The sequence below is a fragment of the Amblyomma maculatum genome, chromosome 3 (genome assembly GCF_055883805.1).
Source record: "Amblyomma maculatum isolate TAMU_Amacu chromosome 3, ASM5588380v1, whole genome shotgun sequence".
Classification (NCBI taxonomy): Eukaryota; Metazoa; Arthropoda; class Arachnida; order Ixodida; family Ixodidae; genus Amblyomma; species Amblyomma maculatum.
In genome coordinates, this window is record NC_139346.1 from 101,946,277 (window position 1) to 101,967,598 (window position 21,322).

Below are 21,322 nucleotides of genomic sequence, written 5' to 3' on the forward strand. Positions count from 1 at the left end.
TCGTCCATAACGCTAGCGGGCGGCGCCGCTTTCGTAAGCGCTGCTGTATGTGCTGCAAATTTGTCGTCTTCGTTCATGGTGCGAGTGAAAGCGCGCGTTTTACGACGTTTTGCTCAATAATACGCCGTGCAAACGGTGGTGTTACGACGTACGGGACGGGGATATACGATGTTGTTATACGCAGCAAGACGAACACCAAGGCTGCATAAAAACGTCGACGGATGGTACTTTAAACACTACTTCTTTTATGTGCTGTTCTTGAACCGTGGTTTAACTTGAAAGTATACGTCGTTCAAGAAGAACAACTCGATCGTACATTGAAACGGATTGAACTTCACGTTAAATCAATGCGGCAATGACTGGAAAGCATCTCACGTAGTATCTGTATTCCGCGTTCAGTAGCAGCCCGTACGGTTCATTCGCTGTGTGTTTCTGATTGCGGTTGTAAAATATTGTTACTGAGCGGTATTCGCTGGCCGTGCTGACGAAAAAGAAGTGCGACAGACTCCCAGAAGAAGAAGACGCAGACGAGTGCTGTCCTGTGCGAGTGCTGTGCTGTGATCATTCTCAGTGGTGTGGACAACTGCCTTACTGTGAATATTTCCCGTAACATCACTTGGTGGAGGTCAATCTTTCGATCCCCGTCACAAGCTGGATCTCCGCAGCGGCCGACGCATTATTACCACCAGTATGACTACTGACGCCGCTACATCTACTGCCGCCTCACCTGCTGTCGTCGTGGCCCATCCCCGTGACCCCGGAACCTTCTGTGGGACCGACGACGTTGATGTCGACGACTGGCTGGCTCTATACGAACGAGTCAGCAAACACAACAGGTGGGATCCCACACTTATGCTTGCTAATATCATCTTTTACTTGACTGGGACAGCGCGGTTGCGGTTTGAGACCCACGAAGAGGACCTCACATCTTGGGACATCTGTAAGCAGAAGCTACATGACCTCTTCGGAAAGCCCATTGGCCGTCACCTTGCCGCGAAAAAGGCGCTCGCTTCTCGCGCGCAAACGTCTACAGAGTCTTACATCACTTACATACAGGACGTCCTATCCCTGTGCCGCAAAGTCGACCACGCCATGCCTGAGGAGGATAAAGTCGGCCATATAGTAAAAGGCATTGCCGACGATGCTTTCAACCTCCTTTTATGCAGGGATTGTTCCACCGTGGACTCTGTACTACAAGTGTGCCGACGTTTCGAACAAGCGAAACAGAGAAGCATACTGCATCTTTTCGACCGTATATCGAACACGGCTGCCAGTTCTTCCTGTGTCGATCTTCCGCCTCCTCGACCGCCAACTAATGACACTACTTTGACCCGCATCGTCCGCCAAGAGCTCGAGGCAATGACTCCTGCAGCTTCACTCTCGCCTACCCCCGACAATACATTGGCTACAATATCACTCATTCAGGCTGTTGTTCGCCAAGAGGTTGCCAATATGGGTCTTCCTTCTACCTGCCGCACCGACACCGTGAATTCAGGACCTGCCCCTCCAGTAATTGCAGCTGCCTCACCTACCGCCGGTTTCTCGCCCCGATATCGGTACCGCAATCCGAATGAGTGGCGTACCCATGACAATCGTCCCATCTGCTTTACTTGTTCCCGCGTTGGCCACATTTCCCATCACTGCCGTAGCCGTTGGTACACGCCATCTCGTCAATTCACCGACGTCGACCGCCGCGGAGACTATACCCCTCGCTATACCTCACCTCGCCCCGACCAGACCACTGTTGACCCCGGTGTCCCTGCTCGTGATGCCAACCGTTCACCATCCCCGCAGACCCGACGCTCGCGTTATCCTCTTTCTCGCCGCCGTTTGTCCCCGTCTTATTCCAGCGACATACCAGAACACTAGCCAATGCAGCTCCCGGAGGTGACGCTGCATTTTTGACCCGGACTGAAAAACCTCTGCTGACCCCTGCCCTACAAAATAATCGCATCGACGTCCGTGTGGATGGTGTTCCCGTTTCTGCTCTCATTGATACCGGCGCCCAACTGTCCGTTCTCAGCTCCTCATTTCGCCGTCGCCTCAAAAAAGTCCTTACTCCAGCCGTCTCGCCCACAGTTAGCGTCGCCAATGGAAGCCCTGCTGCCGTGGTTGGTATGTGCACAGCGCGAGTTACCATAGGTGGTCGTCATGCTCCAGTGTTGTTTACCGTCCTCCAAGAATGCCCCCACGACGTTATCCTTGGCATTGACTTTTTAACAGCCCACTCTGCCCTCATTGACTGCTCTACCGGCCTACTTCGCTTGGACCTTCCGCTCTGCTCTGAAGACCCCTCCTGCTCACCCCGCCTTCGATCAGCACAGTTCTGCCGCCTTCCTCCTGAAGCTGCCGTCTACATCTCTATGTCACCATTCCCATCCGTCCCAGACGGCGACTATCTCGCGTGTCCCATTACTGATGTCATCTTGCAGCGGCACATCACCCTTCCTCATCTGATAGTGCATATCTCCCAGAACCGTACCACCCTCCCGGTCCTTAACTTCAGCTTATCAACTCAGGTTCTGCCCGAGGGAATTTCACTAGCAGAGCTGTCGCCGATGACCGATTGCGCCATTTCAGTTCTGACTACCGATAATCCAAATGCCGTCCCTGCAACACCTCCCTCGTCCTCTACATCGCGCACTGATCCTGTTAAAAGCATGATTGCAGCTGATCTCCAGCCTGAATTCGCCGCAGAGTTAAAACAGCTTTTGCTCACCTACAGTGACCTTTTTGACTTCGGTACCCGCCCATTGGGTCAAACCACAGTTGTCAGTCACCGCATTGACACCGGTGACGCCAGTCCTATTCACAGGCGGCCCTATCGTGTTTCGCTTGCCGAGCGACGCGTCATCCAAACAGAGGTCGACAAAGTGTTGGCGAACGACATAATTGAGCCTTCCAGCAGCCCCTGGGCATCCCCTGTTGTGTTGGTCAAAAAGAAAGATAACAGTTGGAGATTCTACATTGACTATCGTCATCTAAATAAGATAACCAGAAAAGATGTGCATCCTCTTCCGCGTATAGACGACGCGCTTGATACTTTGCACGGAGCCAGCTACTTTTCGTCCATCGACCTTCGTTCCGGCTAGTGGCAGACCTCTGTCGACGAGAGAGACCGTGAAAAAAACAGCGTTCATCACCCCTGACGGCCTTTATCAATTCAAAGTCATGCCTTTTGGCCTTTGCAATGCCCCAGCAACCTTCGAACGTATGATGGACTCTTTGCTCCGAGGCTTCAAGTGGACAACTTGTTTGTGTTATCTTGACGATGTAATAGTTTTCTCGTCTACATTTGAAAGCCATCTTCGTCGCCTTTCTACAATCCTAGCGCTTTTTCGTCGCGCGGGACTGCAGCTAAACTCCAAAAAGTGCAGCTTTGGTCGCCGACAAATCAAAGTCCTTGGTCACTTGGTTAATGCTGCCGGCGTTCAGCCTGACCCCGACAAGATTCGTGCCGTCAGAGATTTTCCCACTCCACGTTCATCCAGCGATGTTCGAAGCTTTATTGCCTATGTTCTTATTTCCGACGATTCGTCCCGAATTTCGCAGCGCTAGCTCGTCCTCTCACCAATCTCCTAAAGAAAGACGTTTCATTCTCCTGGGGGCCTGAACAAGTTGCAGCTTTCTCGGAACTTATTGCTGCTTTCACAACTCCACCCGTCTTGGCCCATTTCAACCCATCTGCCAATGCTGAACTCCGCACCGACGCAAGCGGCCACGGCATTGGAGCTATACTTGCCCAGCAACAACACGGCCACACAAGGGTGATTGCGTATGCCAGCCGCCTCTTATCTACGTCCGAACAAAATCACTCTATCACAGAGCGAGAGTGCCTGGCACTTGTTTGGGCTATTACAAAATTCCGCCCTTATTTGTTTGGGCGGCACTTTACTGTTATAACAGACCATCATGTCTTGTGTTGGCTTTCCTCCCTCAAAGATCCTACAGGCCGTTTGGGGCGCTGGGCGCTGCTTCGATTACAAGAGTATACATTTTCCGTCGTGTACAAGTCCGGCCGGCTTCACCAAGATGCAGACTGCTTGTCCCGTCATCCCGTCGACTCCCCTAGCCCTACTGACTCTGACGATGACGCATGTGTCTTGTCTGTGATGGCCTTTTCAACATTGCCGACGAACAACACTTAGATCATTTGCTCCATTCCATTATCCTCCGTCTGACCTGCGACCGACCTGATCCTTCTCTTGCCTTATATGTACTCCACGAGAACACCCTATACCGACGCAATATGCGACCAGACAGCGAAGACCTTTTGCTCGTCGTTCCTCAACATCTGCGTTCCACCATCCTTGACCAGTTCAATGATGCTCAAGCAGCTGGCCACCTGGGTGTCTCTCGCACATACGACAGCCTGCGCCGACGCTTCTACTGGCCGGGGCTCTATCGCTCCGTCCAACAATACATTGCCGCATGTGAATTGTGCCAGCGTCGAAAGAAACCCACAATTTTGCCTTCAGCCCATTTGCAGCCGATCCCAATACCCACTGACCCGTTTTCCCGTGTAGGTGTTGACCTTCTTGGGCCCTTTCCAGTTTCAGCCTCTGGGAACAAATGGATCGCCGTCGCCACCGATTATGCTACGCGGTATGCTATTACCAGAGCCATCCCGACCAGCTGCGCCACAGACGTCGCTGACTTCCTCCTAGAAAACGTGATTCTACATCATGGTGCCCCTCGTGAACTACTAACTGACCGTGGCCGCTGCTTTCTGTCGCGAGTGGTTGACGAAATTTTCCGTTCGTGGTCCGTCCGTCACAAATTCACCACAGCCTATCTATCACCCCCAGACCAACGGCCTCACGAAACGCCTAAACCGTACCCTCACAGACATGCTGTCCATGTATATGTCTGACGACCACCGGGATTGGGACGTTCATTTACCCTTTGTGACATTCTCCTACAATTCATCAGTCCATTCTACCGCTGGATACTCCCTATTGTATCTGTTATTTGGCCGGCACCCGTTACTGCCCTTCGATACCTCACTACCCGCGGCAGACGCCACCAGTACTTACGCCAGTGATGCCGTAGCCCGCGCTCATGATGCCCGCCGGATAGCTCATGCCAGGCTCTCTGCATCCCAAGACTCTCAAAAGTTCCGGTACGACAGTCGCCACCGTAATGTCCACTATAGTCCTGTGTCACTAGTCTTGCTGTGGCTCCCGTGCCATCGAGTGGGCTTGTGTGAAAAACTTTTTCCCCGGTACATAGGCCCTTACCGAGTTTTGCGGCCCGTGACAGACGTCACATACGAAGTTGAATCTGTGCCTCCGAAATCCTCGTCCAGAGCGCCATGCTCTGAAATAGTGCATGTGTCCCGCTTAAAGCCCTATTACGCACGTTTTGTTTCACAAACGTAGAACGCACCGGGACTGTGCTTTTCCCGAGAGGGGGTAGTGTTACTGAGCGCTATTCGCTGGCTGTGCTGACGAAAAAGAAGTGCGACTGACTGCCAGAAGAAGAAGACGCAGACGAGTGCTGTGCTTTGATCATTCTCAGTGGTGTGGACAACTGCCTTACTGTGAATATTTCCCGTAACAATATAATCGAAAATACATGTATCGGGAAAGACGCAACAGATGTCAGCTGACGAGTTCGGCCTGCGGAAGCGGAGCGCAGTCCTTCGCAGTTACCTCAGCTGCTATTGCTGTTTTCAACAGCAGCCGCCATTCCAAACGGAGGGTATATGGTTCGCCGGCGCGCTCAAACAAAGCACAAAATAGCACCAAGATGTCGGATACCTTTCACGAGCATCGCGAAACAGCACATTTACAGTAACGCATCGCAGCATCAGCATGCACAGCATATTCCAAGATGGCGTCAAGAGGAGCCGGAGCGGACTTTCCCAGTTTGGCTCATACGTGGCGCCACCATCAAACTAAATTGGCTGCGCCCAGGCATCGAAGCTAAACTGGTCTATACCCACTGCAGGGCAAAGGCCTCTTCTATAATCTTCGAATAGCTCCACTCCTGTGATAGCTGCATCCACTTGACCCCTGCAAACCTCTTAAACTCATCCGCCCACCTAACTTTATACCGCCCCAGGCTACGCTTTCCAATTCCATTGGAATCCAGTTTGTTACCCTAAACAACCATCGGTTATCCTCTCTTCGCACTATATGTCCTTGCCATCCTCATTTCTTCTTCTTGATTTACACTAGAATGTCAGTTACTTGAGCTATTTCTCTGATCCACTCGGCATGTTTCCTATCTCTTAATGTTACCCCTACCATTTTACGTTCCATAGCCCTCTGCGTTGTCCTAAGCCTACGTAGAACCCTCTTTGTTAGCCTCCACGTTTCAGCCCCATAGGTCAATACAGATGAGATGGAAATGTTGTATACTTTCCTCTTGAGCGATACCGGTAAGCTGCTAGTCATAGTCTACGAGTGCTTGCCAAATGCGCTCCATCTCAATCTTATTATCCTTGATTTTTTCCTTACATACTTTCAGTAAAATGCCGCACAAACACACGACATTAGGTGAGAAAACATTTATACGCTCACAGACAATAGTCTTGTCCAATCTTTCTTTCCCCTTGCTCTGATTGTCAAAGCTTTTTCGTGGGTCAGAACCTCATGGCCTAGCGAGAGCAATTCAAACTCAGTTCAGTATAGCTGATGCAACGCGCATTCTCTCCAGCGGATCTTTCAAGTACACCAACCAGCAGAGTGAGTGATGGAGCCTATGTTGCTAACTAGTGACTGACAATCGTTTCCTCTAGTGTTTTCAAAATTAAAAAAAGGAAACACATGCATCCTTTTCAGACCAGTCGGGCTCGATCCTTTTACTAGGGTTCAAGTATAAACCGGTGACCTCCCGCGGAATGTTTTCAACGAGGTATTTATTGCACCGAAGAAATATTATACATACATGAACTATGTGCAAACTACTGGGAAAACGGCATCGAATGAACACAATGCGCAATAGTGTGACTCACTGAGTCCACAAAGCTCTTCGCAAGAGGAAATCCAGAGAGCATCACTGGGCGTGACTCACAGTCCGGTTCTAAATGCGCCTGTGCATACAATTCCCTTAGATGAGATAAATGTAGGTGTGCTTCCCTCGCTATAAAATCAGCTTATACAAGGTCAACATCTGCCACTTGAAATGGTGGCTCCCAGATTCGGCCACAAGTGTACTTGAACTCGTGGTCTCCAGCGCCTGGTAAATTACAAGTTATTGTGCAGGCGAAAATACAGTTCTTACGAAGCACACATTTACCAGCAATGCACATATTCATAGACATGCAGCTGCAGCTGATGCATCCGCAGCCAATGGCATTCGTGTAAAATCTCTGGAAGCAAGCAAGCACCACAAGAAGAGAAACTTTTGCTAAAATGAACACCACAGCTGCATGAAAAGTTGCAGTTTATGCAAAACTACTTGCCTGCTGCGTGGTGTGAGGAGAACGCGTGACCAGAAAACATGTGACTAGAAAACGTTTTTCGAACTAAACAAAAAGCGTCTGTCACCCCAGAATATAAGCAACCCTTCATCTTTTTCCAGCGAGTGCGCTAAAGTTTAATCTACTTCATGCTTTCGTCAAGCATAATATTTCCTATAGTGAAAACGGGCTATATATAAAGGAAATATTTACTAAGATTTTATGAAGCGCCGCAAAAACAGCACGCCGAAAATTTAGAGGATTAGAGCACTAGAGAACTTTTAGGGCAAAACAATTTATTAAGCGAGACTAACACTGCTATTCAGTCGGTCTCTTGATACACGTCCCTCTATTGAACAATCATTTCACAGAATATAAGTTTTATCGAAAAAACTGATCCACAGAGCCAGTCCGTATTCTAGTTTTCATTAAGATCTGTGGTCTATTACAAAAAAAAAAAACATCAATGGGTACATCAACACATTGCTTTGCAGTGATGTTTTGAATGGAACTTTAAGTGAATAAAATAATTTATTAAGGGCCGTTGCATTGCTCATAGTTACGATTTCGTAATTCTCCTTGTTCTTCGTAATGGCGCCGGGGGGCGGTGTGGAAAAGTACAACAGCGCTATTAGAAAAAGTTTAGAATGAACAAAATATTCAAAAAGCTGCTGCCGCGTGCAGGCTTACATGAAAGGCGAATGCGTCTCTAAATCTGCGCATGCACACTTCAACACCAACCAAAGGCTATGAAGCTTCGGTTACGCAGACGCGTGGCGCCATCTAGCAAGTTTGACAAACAACAGAACAGACATCTCGGGTGGTTATTCTCAGGTAGCAGCACTTTAGGCGCAAAATGCGTTACAGAAAGCAAAGTTACAAACGAACACGCAGCAACAAACGGATGCAGTGAGAGATATGCATTCTCAATGCTGCACCTGTGCAGAGTGAAGTGCTCTTGTGAAATGTTTTCTCTGATTAATATATAACACTAAATGTTCTGCCCCAGAATTCTGCGGACCCCTTACAACCTGAAGACCACTTCAGCGCTTCACGATCGAAACAAAACAGTACCTAAGCAATAGTTTGCATAGTCATTGTACATGGTGTCTCAGCGAATCTGCTAGAAACAGCGAGTAGACCACCGGTCAAGCTTGTTCTTCGAGTCGTCGCCAGACAAAAACACTAAATATGGCTGAAAATATCGCTTCATACTCTGCTTTTTTTTTCTTAATACTCTGGCCTATATCATAATAAGTGGACGTCAGGCGAGGAACAAGGTAATGAAATTTTACAGTTTCTGGCTGGAATTAGACGCAGGACTTACCATTTTCTGTGCCAAATGTTTGGGCTTGACCAAGTAGTTGTAAATGCTTTTCTGCTTTCGTTTATTGTGTCATTCGATCATGGTGGTGTTTTATATTTTTTGAGAATTGTATTTTAAAATATACAAGAAATGTCTCCGTGAGCTTTAAGCAGATGGGCATTTCAAAGCTGAGACTTTATACATCATCGATCTTGTTAATTGTACGATCAAATAACTAAAATAAATATAAACATCACTTTATTTACCATTTCTAACGGCAATGTTAATATGCTTAATGTAAACCCGACAACACCGAAGGTAAGACCCCGAAAATTTTAAATTCCTTAATTTTTACTAACATTGTTTATTGCTGCCATACCTCAAAATATTTTACGTCAAAATAAACCATCTGAAATATTTCTGAGTCTCCATTCGCGCCTTTTATATTTATAAAATGACGTTGCTGGACATAATACTGTCGTCACAACCATAATAGATTTACACTGTCAAATGCGCAAGCGGCTTTCATGTTCGACGGTAAAAAAAAAATGTAATCAACGCCATTTGATGCATGAGATACGCGTGGAGTCAACTGAACACAATTTAGAAGCGCTTTTTTTGGCATTCAATATTTCGAGCCGAATTGCTGATTCTTGAGCTTCAAATGGGAGCCAACCTTTCATGTTGGTGTTTTTTTTTCACCATTTATTATTGCCCCAAAAATCAAAAATATAAATTTTTATTGAATAATTTCCGAAAATGAATGGTCTATCCATTATTCTCTCAAAAACGCACGATTTACGCCTTGCTGTACTGCACTCCTACTTTGACCGCACCCAGGCATCTGTCATAGCTTTTGAATTGCAATCGGCTAATAGTCTAAATAGCACACAAGACAGTTCCTTTAACATAAAATATCAAATGCCACTCGCCACCCATGGTATGGTTCCTGACACCTGGTTTATTCCTGAATATTCTGGTTGCATATTCCTTGCGTATTCTACCATATACAGGCTTGATAATTAATTTCGTGTCCCCTTAGTTATTTCTGTTTACTACCGCACCATTGGTTGTTTTATTTGACTCAACGATATTAGTTTCAGCGCTAGAGCTCTAGTCGCTTACACTCCCCTTTAAGTATACCACTGCGTCAAATATAGCTGCGTTAATCTGAAATAAATACCTAATAATACTCCGAGTGCGCCCTTTCAAAACCACTTATTTGCATTGCAGGGTGCAGCATGGGCCAGCCTGCTGGTGTGCGCTCTCCAACTGTGGCACGCGCTTGGCAGGAGTATCTCCGGCTTTGCACCGTCGCCAGTGCTTTATGGAACACTCGACCGTTGCCCACAGTCTGCACGTACTGATAATACCAGCAATATTTCCAGTATCCTCGCTCCAACTTCGGTAGAAAGGTTAGTGCTCTCATAAGCAAAATATATAGAGCACTGCATTTGTATTAATCCCCAGTTCTAATTAGATATCAGGAGCTGTCAAGGCACTTCTACATGAAGTTATCGCTCGAAAGAAAGAAAGCATATATAGAAGACGTAGCGCAGTAATCGCCAAACTTTGTGCCTTGCATGAAGGATGCTGAAAGACTTGTCTGTAAGCCTTTTCAGCTGCATGTTAGAGTCTCGGTAACTGCATCTGATGTACAGAACGAACAAGAACTTAAATCTTACGCTTGAGAATGAAATTGTGTAAAGAACTTTTTATTCCAATCTATGCTGCAAGCATATTCCTTCAAGAATGCTGCGAAACTTACCTCCAATACTAAAATAAAGGTTGAGTCTTTGTTCTTGGAGCTCTGAGTAATTTTGCAGTTCAACACGGACAGCCAATTCACCTCGTTATGTATTTAAAATTACGCACGAGAGCACATATAATAATGCAGCGAACCATTGTAACCTTTATTTTTTTTTTCGTAAATCGCCGACAAGCGGCCTCATCTTCCTAAATCTAGCGCAGGGATCAATCTTGTACAGTGTTTATGCGCGTTGTCGCGCGAAGGAAATTTATCATTTTCGTTGGCATGCAATATTACCCGAGATGCATCTCGATGATTTCGGCCGCTCGCATGTGTTTCTGCAATGCTCCAGGTAATGCTGATCACCGTGTTTGGCTTTATCTAGATGTTTCTTCGCCGCAACTTAATTGAGCGTTGACGGATGCGACGGGAATTGTCAGTTCATTGACCAGAGAGCACTTTAGTTGCTATCGCCGGGCTGAATTGTTTCTTTCTTTTGCGGGCGCAAGTCAGCCCAATAAAGAATTGATTTCAGTGGAAAAACATCCGTCTTTGCTTTTAGTGCCTACGGTCTTGTCATCGCCTAGTAACAATATAGTTAAGTTCATTACGAAACTGTCGTTTAACCATCTCATGACTGCTTGTGAAATAATATTACAGTAACCTCAAGCAAACTACACTCGTTCGCAAATAATATGATAATCAATAAATAAATAAATAGTTAACAACCACTAGTATCACTTTCTGCGAGAGTCATTGTGAAAAAAAAAACATAAATATTAGGTTTCTAATCTATTATATAAGATGATATACGAACCTTTGATCAGCTGGAGGTAATGCTTGATAACTACTCCTCGCAGAGCTGGGACATTGGTTTCTAGACTCTACATAAGTGTTCATGAATGCGAGATCGAATCCCGGCTGCGTGGACAGCTTTTTGATGGAGGCGAAATGCGAGGCGTCCGTGTGTTGTCCAATTTCAGAACACGCTAAATAACCCCAAGTGGTCGAAATTTCCAGATCCCTCCACTACGGAGTATCAAATAGTCTCAGTCGCTTTGCTACGGTAAACCACATAAACGAAACGAAATAATTTGGGGCCTCTTATAGAAAGGTTATAGTTGAAACCGACGCACGAGAGGAAGTCATAAGCAATATATTGTTCAAGTTTGCGATACTTCATATTACGTTTCTTATAAAGCGCTTATTCATCAACTCCTCTATAGGTATTACCTATTATGACTCATGGTAACAACACTTCAGAAATTTCAGACAACCCCAGTGAGGATATCTATAGGTATTCACTTTAAAATTTTTGACCACAGTGATAATCACATTTAGTGCGCATTTAGCCTTGATAGCTTTCGTCTGAAATTATGTGGATAATAATAAACAAATTAGGCACGAACCGCTGTATATTCTTATACATTTAAGAGAAAATTATTGGTACTTTAAAAACCCACTTCTTGAGCACCTCAATTTAATAGGGTCGTAGTATATGTTAAATCCCTATGTTTAATTTTTAATTACAAAGCTACTAAGCAAATATTTTTGAAATAATTTGTCATGACTTAGAAGCCAAGCAAAAGGTTCTGGCAGAAATATAGGGTAGACAAATACACGAAACCTTGTGATACATTTTATGCTCTTTAATCTTGAAAGCCTACAGACAGCGGGCACGTATGCCATATTTAGAATCCGAAAATTCCTGTCACCTGTACTGTAAGTACTAAGGTGCACAATTATTTTAAAAGACCATAGCAGGTCGGTTGTTAATATCTACCGAAGCATTCAGCGAAACATAATTTCGAGAGCACTGCACAGTCGGCACTGGAGAAATACCTAAGCCTGAGAGTTGCTGCTTTACACGGCATATAGCGGGCCTTGTAGAGACTTCAGACTGCGGAAATTACACGGCATATAGCGGGCCTTGTAGAGACTTCAGACTGCGGAAATTATGATAGCAGGTGAGCCGCTGACGACATTGTATAACAAGCTGCGTAGCTGCGTACTAATCGCCGCGTGGCGTACTGTTTCACTACATAAGGCTACCAGCACCATCGTTTTAGTAACGTTGACCACGACAATGGTTTTAGTAACGTTGACCACGACAGCGCTAAGACATGCTGGCTGCCGGCTCACCTAGACGTCACTGTCGCTAGGTGCGCGCTATGCCTAAAGCCCAATGGCGGCGTGCGGTTTCTATGGGCAACATTGCGGCTATAATGTACTACATTAACGGTAGTGTGTCGAAAGAAAGCCCGCGCCAGCGGAACGCATGAAGCAGGTAGGGCAGAAATTTTACTTTCCGCTGGCAACCCTTGACCGCATGCTGCTACGGCTGGACCGCGCTCTGCCTTGGAGTAAATGCAAGGCCGAGGGCGTTGTCTAATTAAAATATTAAGGTAGCTGTTCAGTGAAGGATGGATCAAGAGGGAATGATGACCCATCAGGTCCTTATCACTTTTTATTGTAGCCGCGTGGTTACGGCGGCTGTACAGAGCCCACCCGCAGTTCGCACGCAGCCGCCCTCACGCTCACAGTCACTCCAACGCCACACATAATACCTGCGCTCAGACAGCACCGGAAAAAGAGAGCAAGTCAAAATTGCCTGAAATTCATAGGCTTGAAGGTGTTGCGTAAGGCACGGTGCCTGTCATTCTATACGCGAGCGCCGCAGAGCTGTCTGGACAGAGCTAGGAGGTCGAAAGTGTTGCGACTCACGATAATAAGGAAAGAATGCAATCGCTAACAGTGCCATATTGATTGCATGCGAAAATTTTCATGCAGCATCGCGTCAACACACCAAGGCCCTCTTAATGCCGTGGCGATCTTGTTGGGCACTGTTTGCAAAAAGATCGTCCCAGAGCGTTCCCTTGTTGACCTCTGGAAACATGTGTTTTTGATTTCATGTCTGTTCACTCTGCAACCCACAATTAACTAATAGGCAAACCTTGTTGGAGGAATTATTGTTTCGCCCTTGCTCTGGTAACGGGTACTGCAGCTGGTGGATCAGTGATTGTGACGCTCTAGACTTATCGTTATATTTAGGGTTTCTGCAGTAATTGGTACCATGTCCTGCGGTACTACGTACTACGTCCTACGTCTACGTTGTATGCGCACTTCCTGGCGGTTGGAGATTACGTACGTAATATTTTATTATTTAGTTTTCGCAAATGGCACTTGTTCATTCCAGAGGTTTACGGTGCAATTTGCAGCTCTATATACGTGCACTCCTTTCATATGTTGCACTACCACACAGGTAATTAATTTAGTACGTTGCGATTTCGCGTTTGAGCGCAGAACACTTGTCTGGAATCACCCGGAAGTCAGGAAGCTCAGTGAATCTTCGCTTCCTTCTCAAGAGCAGTTCCTCACGACTGTAGACGCATGAAACTGGCTGTCATTTTATAACCTTTCTTGAAGCATTATTTATACTGTCGGCGCCAACGCCCCTTCAGAAACAATAAACACACTGTTCAATGTAAGTGACAAGGGCAAAACTATGACCTCGAAGCCTATTAATAAGCTTTAATTGTTCCAGTTATAAATTATATGAAGCTGAATCTCCTCTCGTTAATGTAGGAACAACAGGCGCCCAGCCCGCATGTTTAGGGGTCGAAAAGTGATCCAATAATTATTAATCATTTGGCAGTATACGAGGTCAGAAGATCGCTTGGAAACTTTACTGTTCCTGTTTAAAACATTTTCCTGGTGGATCCAGATGAGGAAGCCGCGTACCAGCCATTTCCCATGCGTGTACACAAAAACTGCGGCCGGGGCGGGAATTCACAAATTTCTCAAAATATTTCTATAATGCACCATCGCTGCGATCAAAAATTTATTAACAGGACGTTTAAGCATTGGAGAACTATGTACCAACAGCATCTGTGGCGTGGCAATGCTTGCGGATCAAAATTTGATTCCAGTGCTGTTGGGTGCAGTGTACACAAAGAAGATATTCGAATCAAGGTGGCCACTGCTTGCGTGCTTATACACGCGTCCTTCCTTTTCGAAGGACTAAACGTAGAAAACGGCGCAAGGCTAAACAGACCAAACTTGTATTGCTGAGCAGGACAGTATAAAGCCCGCGGAAGACCGTCTGAGGATTATTCCCGTGCCTATATATGAGGTGTAGCGAACGTATTAAATCGTTAGCAGCACCTCACACACAGCATTTTAGCCTCATAAGAGGCCAGAAACTGTTTGCTTTTCTTCCGTAAATATTTGTTGTATCAGCAAGCCCAAATAGATTCAAGATCATACCCGCCTGATCCACCTGTACTGGTTGAGCTGCTACGCGCGAGCACGCGCGTGCTAGGGGAAGCCTGCGGCCGCACCACCTGTCGGCGTCGGCGCAAACGGCCTCAGCACCGCCTTCCCTCGACTCACTACCCTTAACCTATTTCACTATATTTGCTGCGCCAGCGGGGTTCACCCTCCTTGGGTTCACCATGGCAACGTCGCCGAGGCGACGTCACCGCATACCCGCTGAATTTATGATTTTCCTTGCTCATCCTCGTCCTCTTTTTCCCAAATTGTGTTTTATTGTAATTAATTGGCACGATTTAATCACGTTTTTATCCGATCACGGAGCTTAAGAACTGCGCATGTGCAGCTATCCACATGAACGAGGAAAAGGGCGCCCATGCATAGGCGGCCTCCTAAAAAAGGCGGATTTAAGAAAAAATCCTCACACTGCACTCGCTGTGGCACTCATGTAAAAAAAAAACTATGACGCCTCTGTACGTGTTGTCAGTGCATGATACCATTACCAATGTTTTTGTTCCTTTGTTTTTTTTTTTACAAATAGTACTGACTTATCTCCGCCTAGTATGCCCCCAGCGGGCCTTTAGAGCATCCGAATAAACAAAAACGTATTAACAAAGGAGCATTACAAATCGCATAAAGTAGGTTTCCCATATTAGAAACCATGATTCATGCAGTAATTATGTGAAAGGCAGAACAAGAAATAGAAGGCTGCATGTGGTCAGTGAGATAACATCCCATCTTATTCTGTATTTCACAATCCAAAATTAATTTTGCACATGTTGCTCATTGTTCTTTAACGTATATGTGTCAATCATAAGATTCCATAAAATATGAATTTGAATAAAGAGCCGCCAATAAAAGAAAGCTTCCTGCAATGAGCCAAACTAATTATTTCTGGTCTTCGCCTAAACAATACAAATGGAAATGTTCAAATCGATTACGTTCTATATAAGCCGAAAACAAAAATCCGGTATAGCAAAGTAGTTATGTGAAACGTTTTTCTATTTACACTAGCCCGTTAGTTCCACTTTTACTACTATAGAGCCTTTCAAACTCACACATTTATTCTACCCTATGTGAAGGGCGAGTTGAAATCCATGCTGCATAATACAAGCGATATTCTTCACATATCACGTATAATATCTGATAATTGGTTTTTCCTAAACTGAACAAGGAGTTGTGGAACCTCTAAAGTAAATCGTTACCAGTGCTTTAGGTTATTTATTTCTTCAACAATATGAAGTGACCAACACTGCATATGCTTCCTAGATATCGAAGAGAGCGACAATCATTCAATTTTCGTACATGACAAAATATTGCATACTGAAATGACACTACATTTGGAAGTGGTCCCCTATTTGCGAAAAGGAACTTCTGATCTGCAATAACTCTAAGGGGCTCAAGAAATTCCACTAAAGAAATTCAACCCGCTATGCGCTTTATTTGCAATAAACAATGGTAATACACTTAGCACAGATATAGCCCTGTAGATCTTGTTTAATTCTACCTTCTTTTTTTGATCTAGAAAGCACTTATATTAACGTGAAGCTGCGTTAAACTGCTTAGTCAACAGCTTTCTTGATTCTAACCATGAGTCCCCAGAGACGGTATAAAGTCAAACTCAGCGCCAACTTCGTAGTGCTCAGAGGGTTATAGAGGCCATTCTAATAGGAAACAATTAGTAATTTTAAAATGAAAGGAAGTGAAATAATCATTCGTTGCACGACATCTGCTGGAGGAAACCTTTAAGTGCGATGTGCCTTTCACAATTTCATCCGAGAGCATTCCCGTCTCTCTTCATGCTACCCTTGTTTTGTATAAGTATTTTGTAACATATATTTTTGCAACTTTTCAGATATGCCAGTAAGTTGTTCCGGCTCTATATATTTGTCGCGAAGAGAATCATTTGCTTTGTTATTCTTCCATGCATACTGGATTAATTTTTCACTTTCATTACATCAGGTCATATTAGCGATATGCATTAGTATGCAAGACTTCCACAGTTATGCCTGACATATCCAAAAGTTGAGTTCGTTTTTGTTCATAATTTAAAAAACAAAAACAAAATCTTCGTAATGTTTCATTACGCAGACATTCGAAGGCAATGCACTCCGGCAAGTATCTAATTGATGTAATGAAAATGCAACGATCTCTATGCGCTTGATTGGTTAGACGATAACACACACAATATCCGGCCCAGAAGCCATATTTGCTCCGGTGTTCGGCAGTATGTAAAATTTTGCTTGTTAAGGTATAAAAACATTTCGCACTTAGGAGCTTAGTGAAAAAGAAGGGCATAATAACTGATCTGCCAAGAAATCATACTTCAAGTTATCACATATAATGCTGGCAACATTTAGGTGCACAGATATTTTAACCTAATATACAATTAGAAGATATTCTTTGAATTTGAAAATTGCAGGCTGTGAAATCAAATCAATCACGGGGCCGGACTGAGTCGTAAAAATAAAGCTACTCAATTTGCATCCCTATGGGTTTTTAGCATATGAAATGCAATGGACCCATCCAGCTTAGAAAAAAAAAACACCTTTTAATACGGCAATACTGCATTTGTACTTTTTATCTTTTTCAATGTCAGTAAGGTCGAGATTTGTTCTCTGGTGTACTATACGCAGGTCAAACGTCTTCCCGCTCTACCAGCTGTCTTTCTTCTGGATCTGCTTTCTTGGTGCTCTGCTCACTATCCTGCTCAGCAATGTGCTGAGTTTCGTGACAAGTGAGTATCGTAGGTTCGTGCTTTTTCGGCATTGTTATGCAATTTTACCACAAGCAATAATACTAAACCAAAGGAACGAGTAAATGTTTATAATTTTCATTTAACATGCCTCACATATATAAAAAGGTTGAGAACAAAAGCAATTATGTAACATCTTTTTGTTGGTCCCAATATATTTTTGAGGCGCTAAATGCTTCCTCAGAGCGAAAAGTATTTGTATGCAACAGGCTGCTGAGAAGAACTACGAATAAACATATTGTTTATCTTAATAGTGATTCTCCTTGCGGATCATTAAAGATCTAGCCTAGTTTTGTTTTGTCGATGGTATAAACAAGTATATTTTCTTACTTCTAGATTTTATACCATAGCTTTTTCTTGCCCGATAAAATTATGCGGTCAGTAGAGTTAGTGAACAATATCTCTGTTGGACACAAAAATTTATCAGAACCGATGCAAAATTACCTACTGAGAACGTGAATGTTTGCTCAAATTAAATGCGCCGGATATAATTTTCTCGTGTGTTTAGGGCCAACAAAACTGGCGGTTGGCCAATGGAAAACTCAGTTAGTTGTCTGAAGGGGTGCTCTCCTTAAGTAGTTACCGGCCGACGTTTGGAGCGGGATTTCAAACTGATACGAAGTAAAGTATGAAAACAGCAGTCACTTGCTATACTCTGCGTCGATGTGCGCGTAGAACCGTAATTGTACGTGCTCACATAACTTTGCTTCACATTCAAGAGGTGAACAATATTTATGTAATGCCACGCAAGGCGAACTACCAGAAGAATAACTCCAGCAATAATGTCATCGGTCCCTTAAAACTTCTACAGATATGCATTTGAAAAAAAAAAAAACGTCTCTACGTCGTGTGGAATGTTTTGCAAAATATTTAGTGCTCGCACTTCTGTACAATTCTGTGAATCTAGATTAGTCCATGTAAGTAATGGTTAATGAACTGATCTGCTCTTCAATTTTTTACACACAGCAACTACTAAGACTTCAAGAAACAATTCACATCTCACCAGCAACGTTTTTTTGAACGTGTGGAAAAAGTGTGGATTTCTTCATCTGGAACTTCCGGTAAGTCTTCAAGAACAGCATTAACCTTGTTTTGACAAGACGTAATGATTTCGCCACGCAGATTCCTGGTCCATAAAGGTGTATATTTAATCACCTTCTGCCATTATTTTATTGTCACACATCCAGCTTTGCTATCTTATGATTAGACTACAAGATATTCATTGCTATAAGCAAACGTAATAATTTTGACAGAGGAGCGTAATAATAAAAAGGCATTTCCATAACTTTTTCATGAAACCATCAGATGATAAACATTAATATACAAAATCGGAGGCGGTGGGGTATATTTTTTTTGCCTTTCTGCATCTGTTCTATGGCTTGGTTTAGCCCGGAATGCTCGTCGTTTATTTCTCACCCAGTGTAGCCGGTGAAAAGCTATGTGTGCTTTCACTTTGCGCACAAGTGCGTGGCATCATTTTGTCACCTTGCTCATTAAGGTTATTTTATAGTAAACTCGCATACTAAGACGCTTTTTTGCATCTCAACAGCCCCTTGCCTTAAGTTGCGAATAAAATGAGGAGAAATCCCCATATTTGCGAACACACTCGTATATACAGCACCTTTCGACGGGGCTTCACTAAAGAAAAAAAATTAAAGGACACTTTGGCCGACTAAACTGGTGAAAGGCGAAAGCCTGAGTGCTGTATTCTGCTACGCGACTGTTGCGCATGTAGCGATGAATGCTGCTATGAGTAAAGTGAGTGGCTACTCTTTCACATTGTGCGAATGCATTTATAAGAAAATCCTGTTTGGCAGCGACGAGATCGCGCTCCTTGTATCATCGCAGTTGTTCTACGTTTACTGTTGTGTAGTTGATTTTACAGAGTGCGCGGAATTAGTCAGTAATTAAGCAATTATTTGGAAACTGTCACTATTGAGTGAGTAATAATTATTCATTCACTAATTGGGAAATAACAATATAAATAATAATTAGTAATTGATTACTAAATATTCACTAGGCAGAAATTAATTATGATTTAGCTTTACTAATCAGTAATTATTTATTTAATATTAAAAAGTGATTAACTGGAGAAGGTAATGGCAACCCATTTCAGTATTTCCTGCCAAGAAAACCCTATAGACCGGAAAGCGGTGACATGGTCTACAGGGTCACGAAGAGTCGGACACGACTGAACGACTGAACTAACTGAACTGAATTCTTCGTTGATGCGTGATCAGCAATTAATTAGTTAATCAGTCATTATTTATTGAAAATTAACTATCATATGGTAATATAACTCACGCATTCGCACATATTGTGGTGGTGTTCTAAGTATGATTGGTCGAGACCTCTATGACGTTATCCCGTCTCAATCAATCAGAGTTGGCGCAAAAGCGCGACACTTTTGCTGAGGACAACGATGAAGCAATAAAGGAGTTCGCCTTAACAACCGCTTTCAGCTCTCACTATAAATAGTTGACATGCTAAAAAAAATGAAAGTTCAACAGTTACGTTTGGCTATGTTGCAGCTCTCGTATGATAGGTGCCATTCGAAACGTTTTGTCTGGCTCTTTAGCCTTTGGTGGTTGCTTAAAATACGCTGCATTTAGCAGAACTATGCCGTTAGTTATGCATAATATACGAATACATTTCTCGCTAGCAGCGGTGTATTTCGTCTACAGTGCACTGGTTCGCGCATATTATCGTAGATCAATCATGAAATCAGTTACGGCATAGCGATGTCATTTTACGACGCAGCAGCGCACAGGTTTTTCTTCTTCAGCGTCTTTGGCGACGAACCAATATTTATTGTCACAAGTGGACTGTAGCGTAATTTTCCTATGAGATCAAGCAGATATTTGCGCGCTACAAGGCCTGGATGTTTTAATGCTGAACGACATAACATGTAAATTTGATAACTTTTATGTAAAGGTTACCATCTAACCTTAAATTTCAATGTACCACTTTTATCCGTTGCTATATGTACGAAATTGCAGATTGGATGCAAAACGTAGGTGATAAGGGTTTTACTTTACAATTACCACAAAGGAATGCAATGCACTCAGCTGGCTATTGCGTTCGCCAGACAATGGATCACTGCCAATTCGCTCCAGCATGACTATTTTTTTTTCATTCCACTTAAACAGCTTGAAGAAGCAAGTGGGCAAACCTTCGCTACCAATGCTTCGGGAGACGAAGTTGAAGAAAACGCATCCTTTGGAACAGAGTTGCATACAAATTTTAAAACGCAAAGCGAAGCAAAATATCTTGTTTCCTGAAGTCACGAAGGAAACGAATGTATAGCATATCGAGTATTTCGACGTAATAAAGTTTCTATCGACATAACACCATACATCTTCAATTTTACAAAAGATAAGGCAACTTACACATCGTATGAATGGCAAAACTTCCTAACCTTTGTACGAGTGCTGGTGCCTTAAAAACATGCATTAAATTAAGTATATCTCAAGCAAAACTAAAACTCTGCAGTTTTTGCAAAAACGTGTGGCTTTTATCGACAGTAACTCACCCGTCGGCCTCCGCACGTTACGTTGGCCAAAACCCGATGTGTATACGCCAACAACACGGCGTGACGGGCATAACAAGCGCGATCCGATGCAGCACCGCGTCGCTGACGCGCAAATAGCTCCTCGCTTATTTCTCGTCTACCGCGCTGGCCTCTCATCCCAGCATTGCTCACGTGCAGAGAAGCATACCGGCCTGTGGTGTGAAAAACGACACTGAGCATTTGAGATTATTGCAGAATACCACCAGAAAGCATTCGAGCGTGTCCCTGCATCTATGATGGCGAACGGATTCACTACACAG

At 44.1% G+C, this 21,322-nt stretch overlaps 1 protein-coding gene across 1 annotated transcript in view; it reads left to right on the forward strand.

The window, feature by feature from the left end:
* The window catches only part of LOC146195436 (putative sodium-dependent multivitamin transporter), a 112,993-nt gene that overhangs the window by 88,819 nt on the left and 2,852 nt on the right, over positions 1 to 21,322 (forward strand). The window contains exons 13-14 of the mRNA XM_084596797.1: positions 9,948 to 10,129; positions 17,373 to 17,486. Coding sequence (XP_084452923.1) covers positions 9,948 to 10,129; positions 17,373 to 17,486 — 296 coding nt within the window. The remainder of the gene's footprint in view (positions 1 to 9,947; positions 10,130 to 17,372; positions 17,487 to 21,322) is intronic.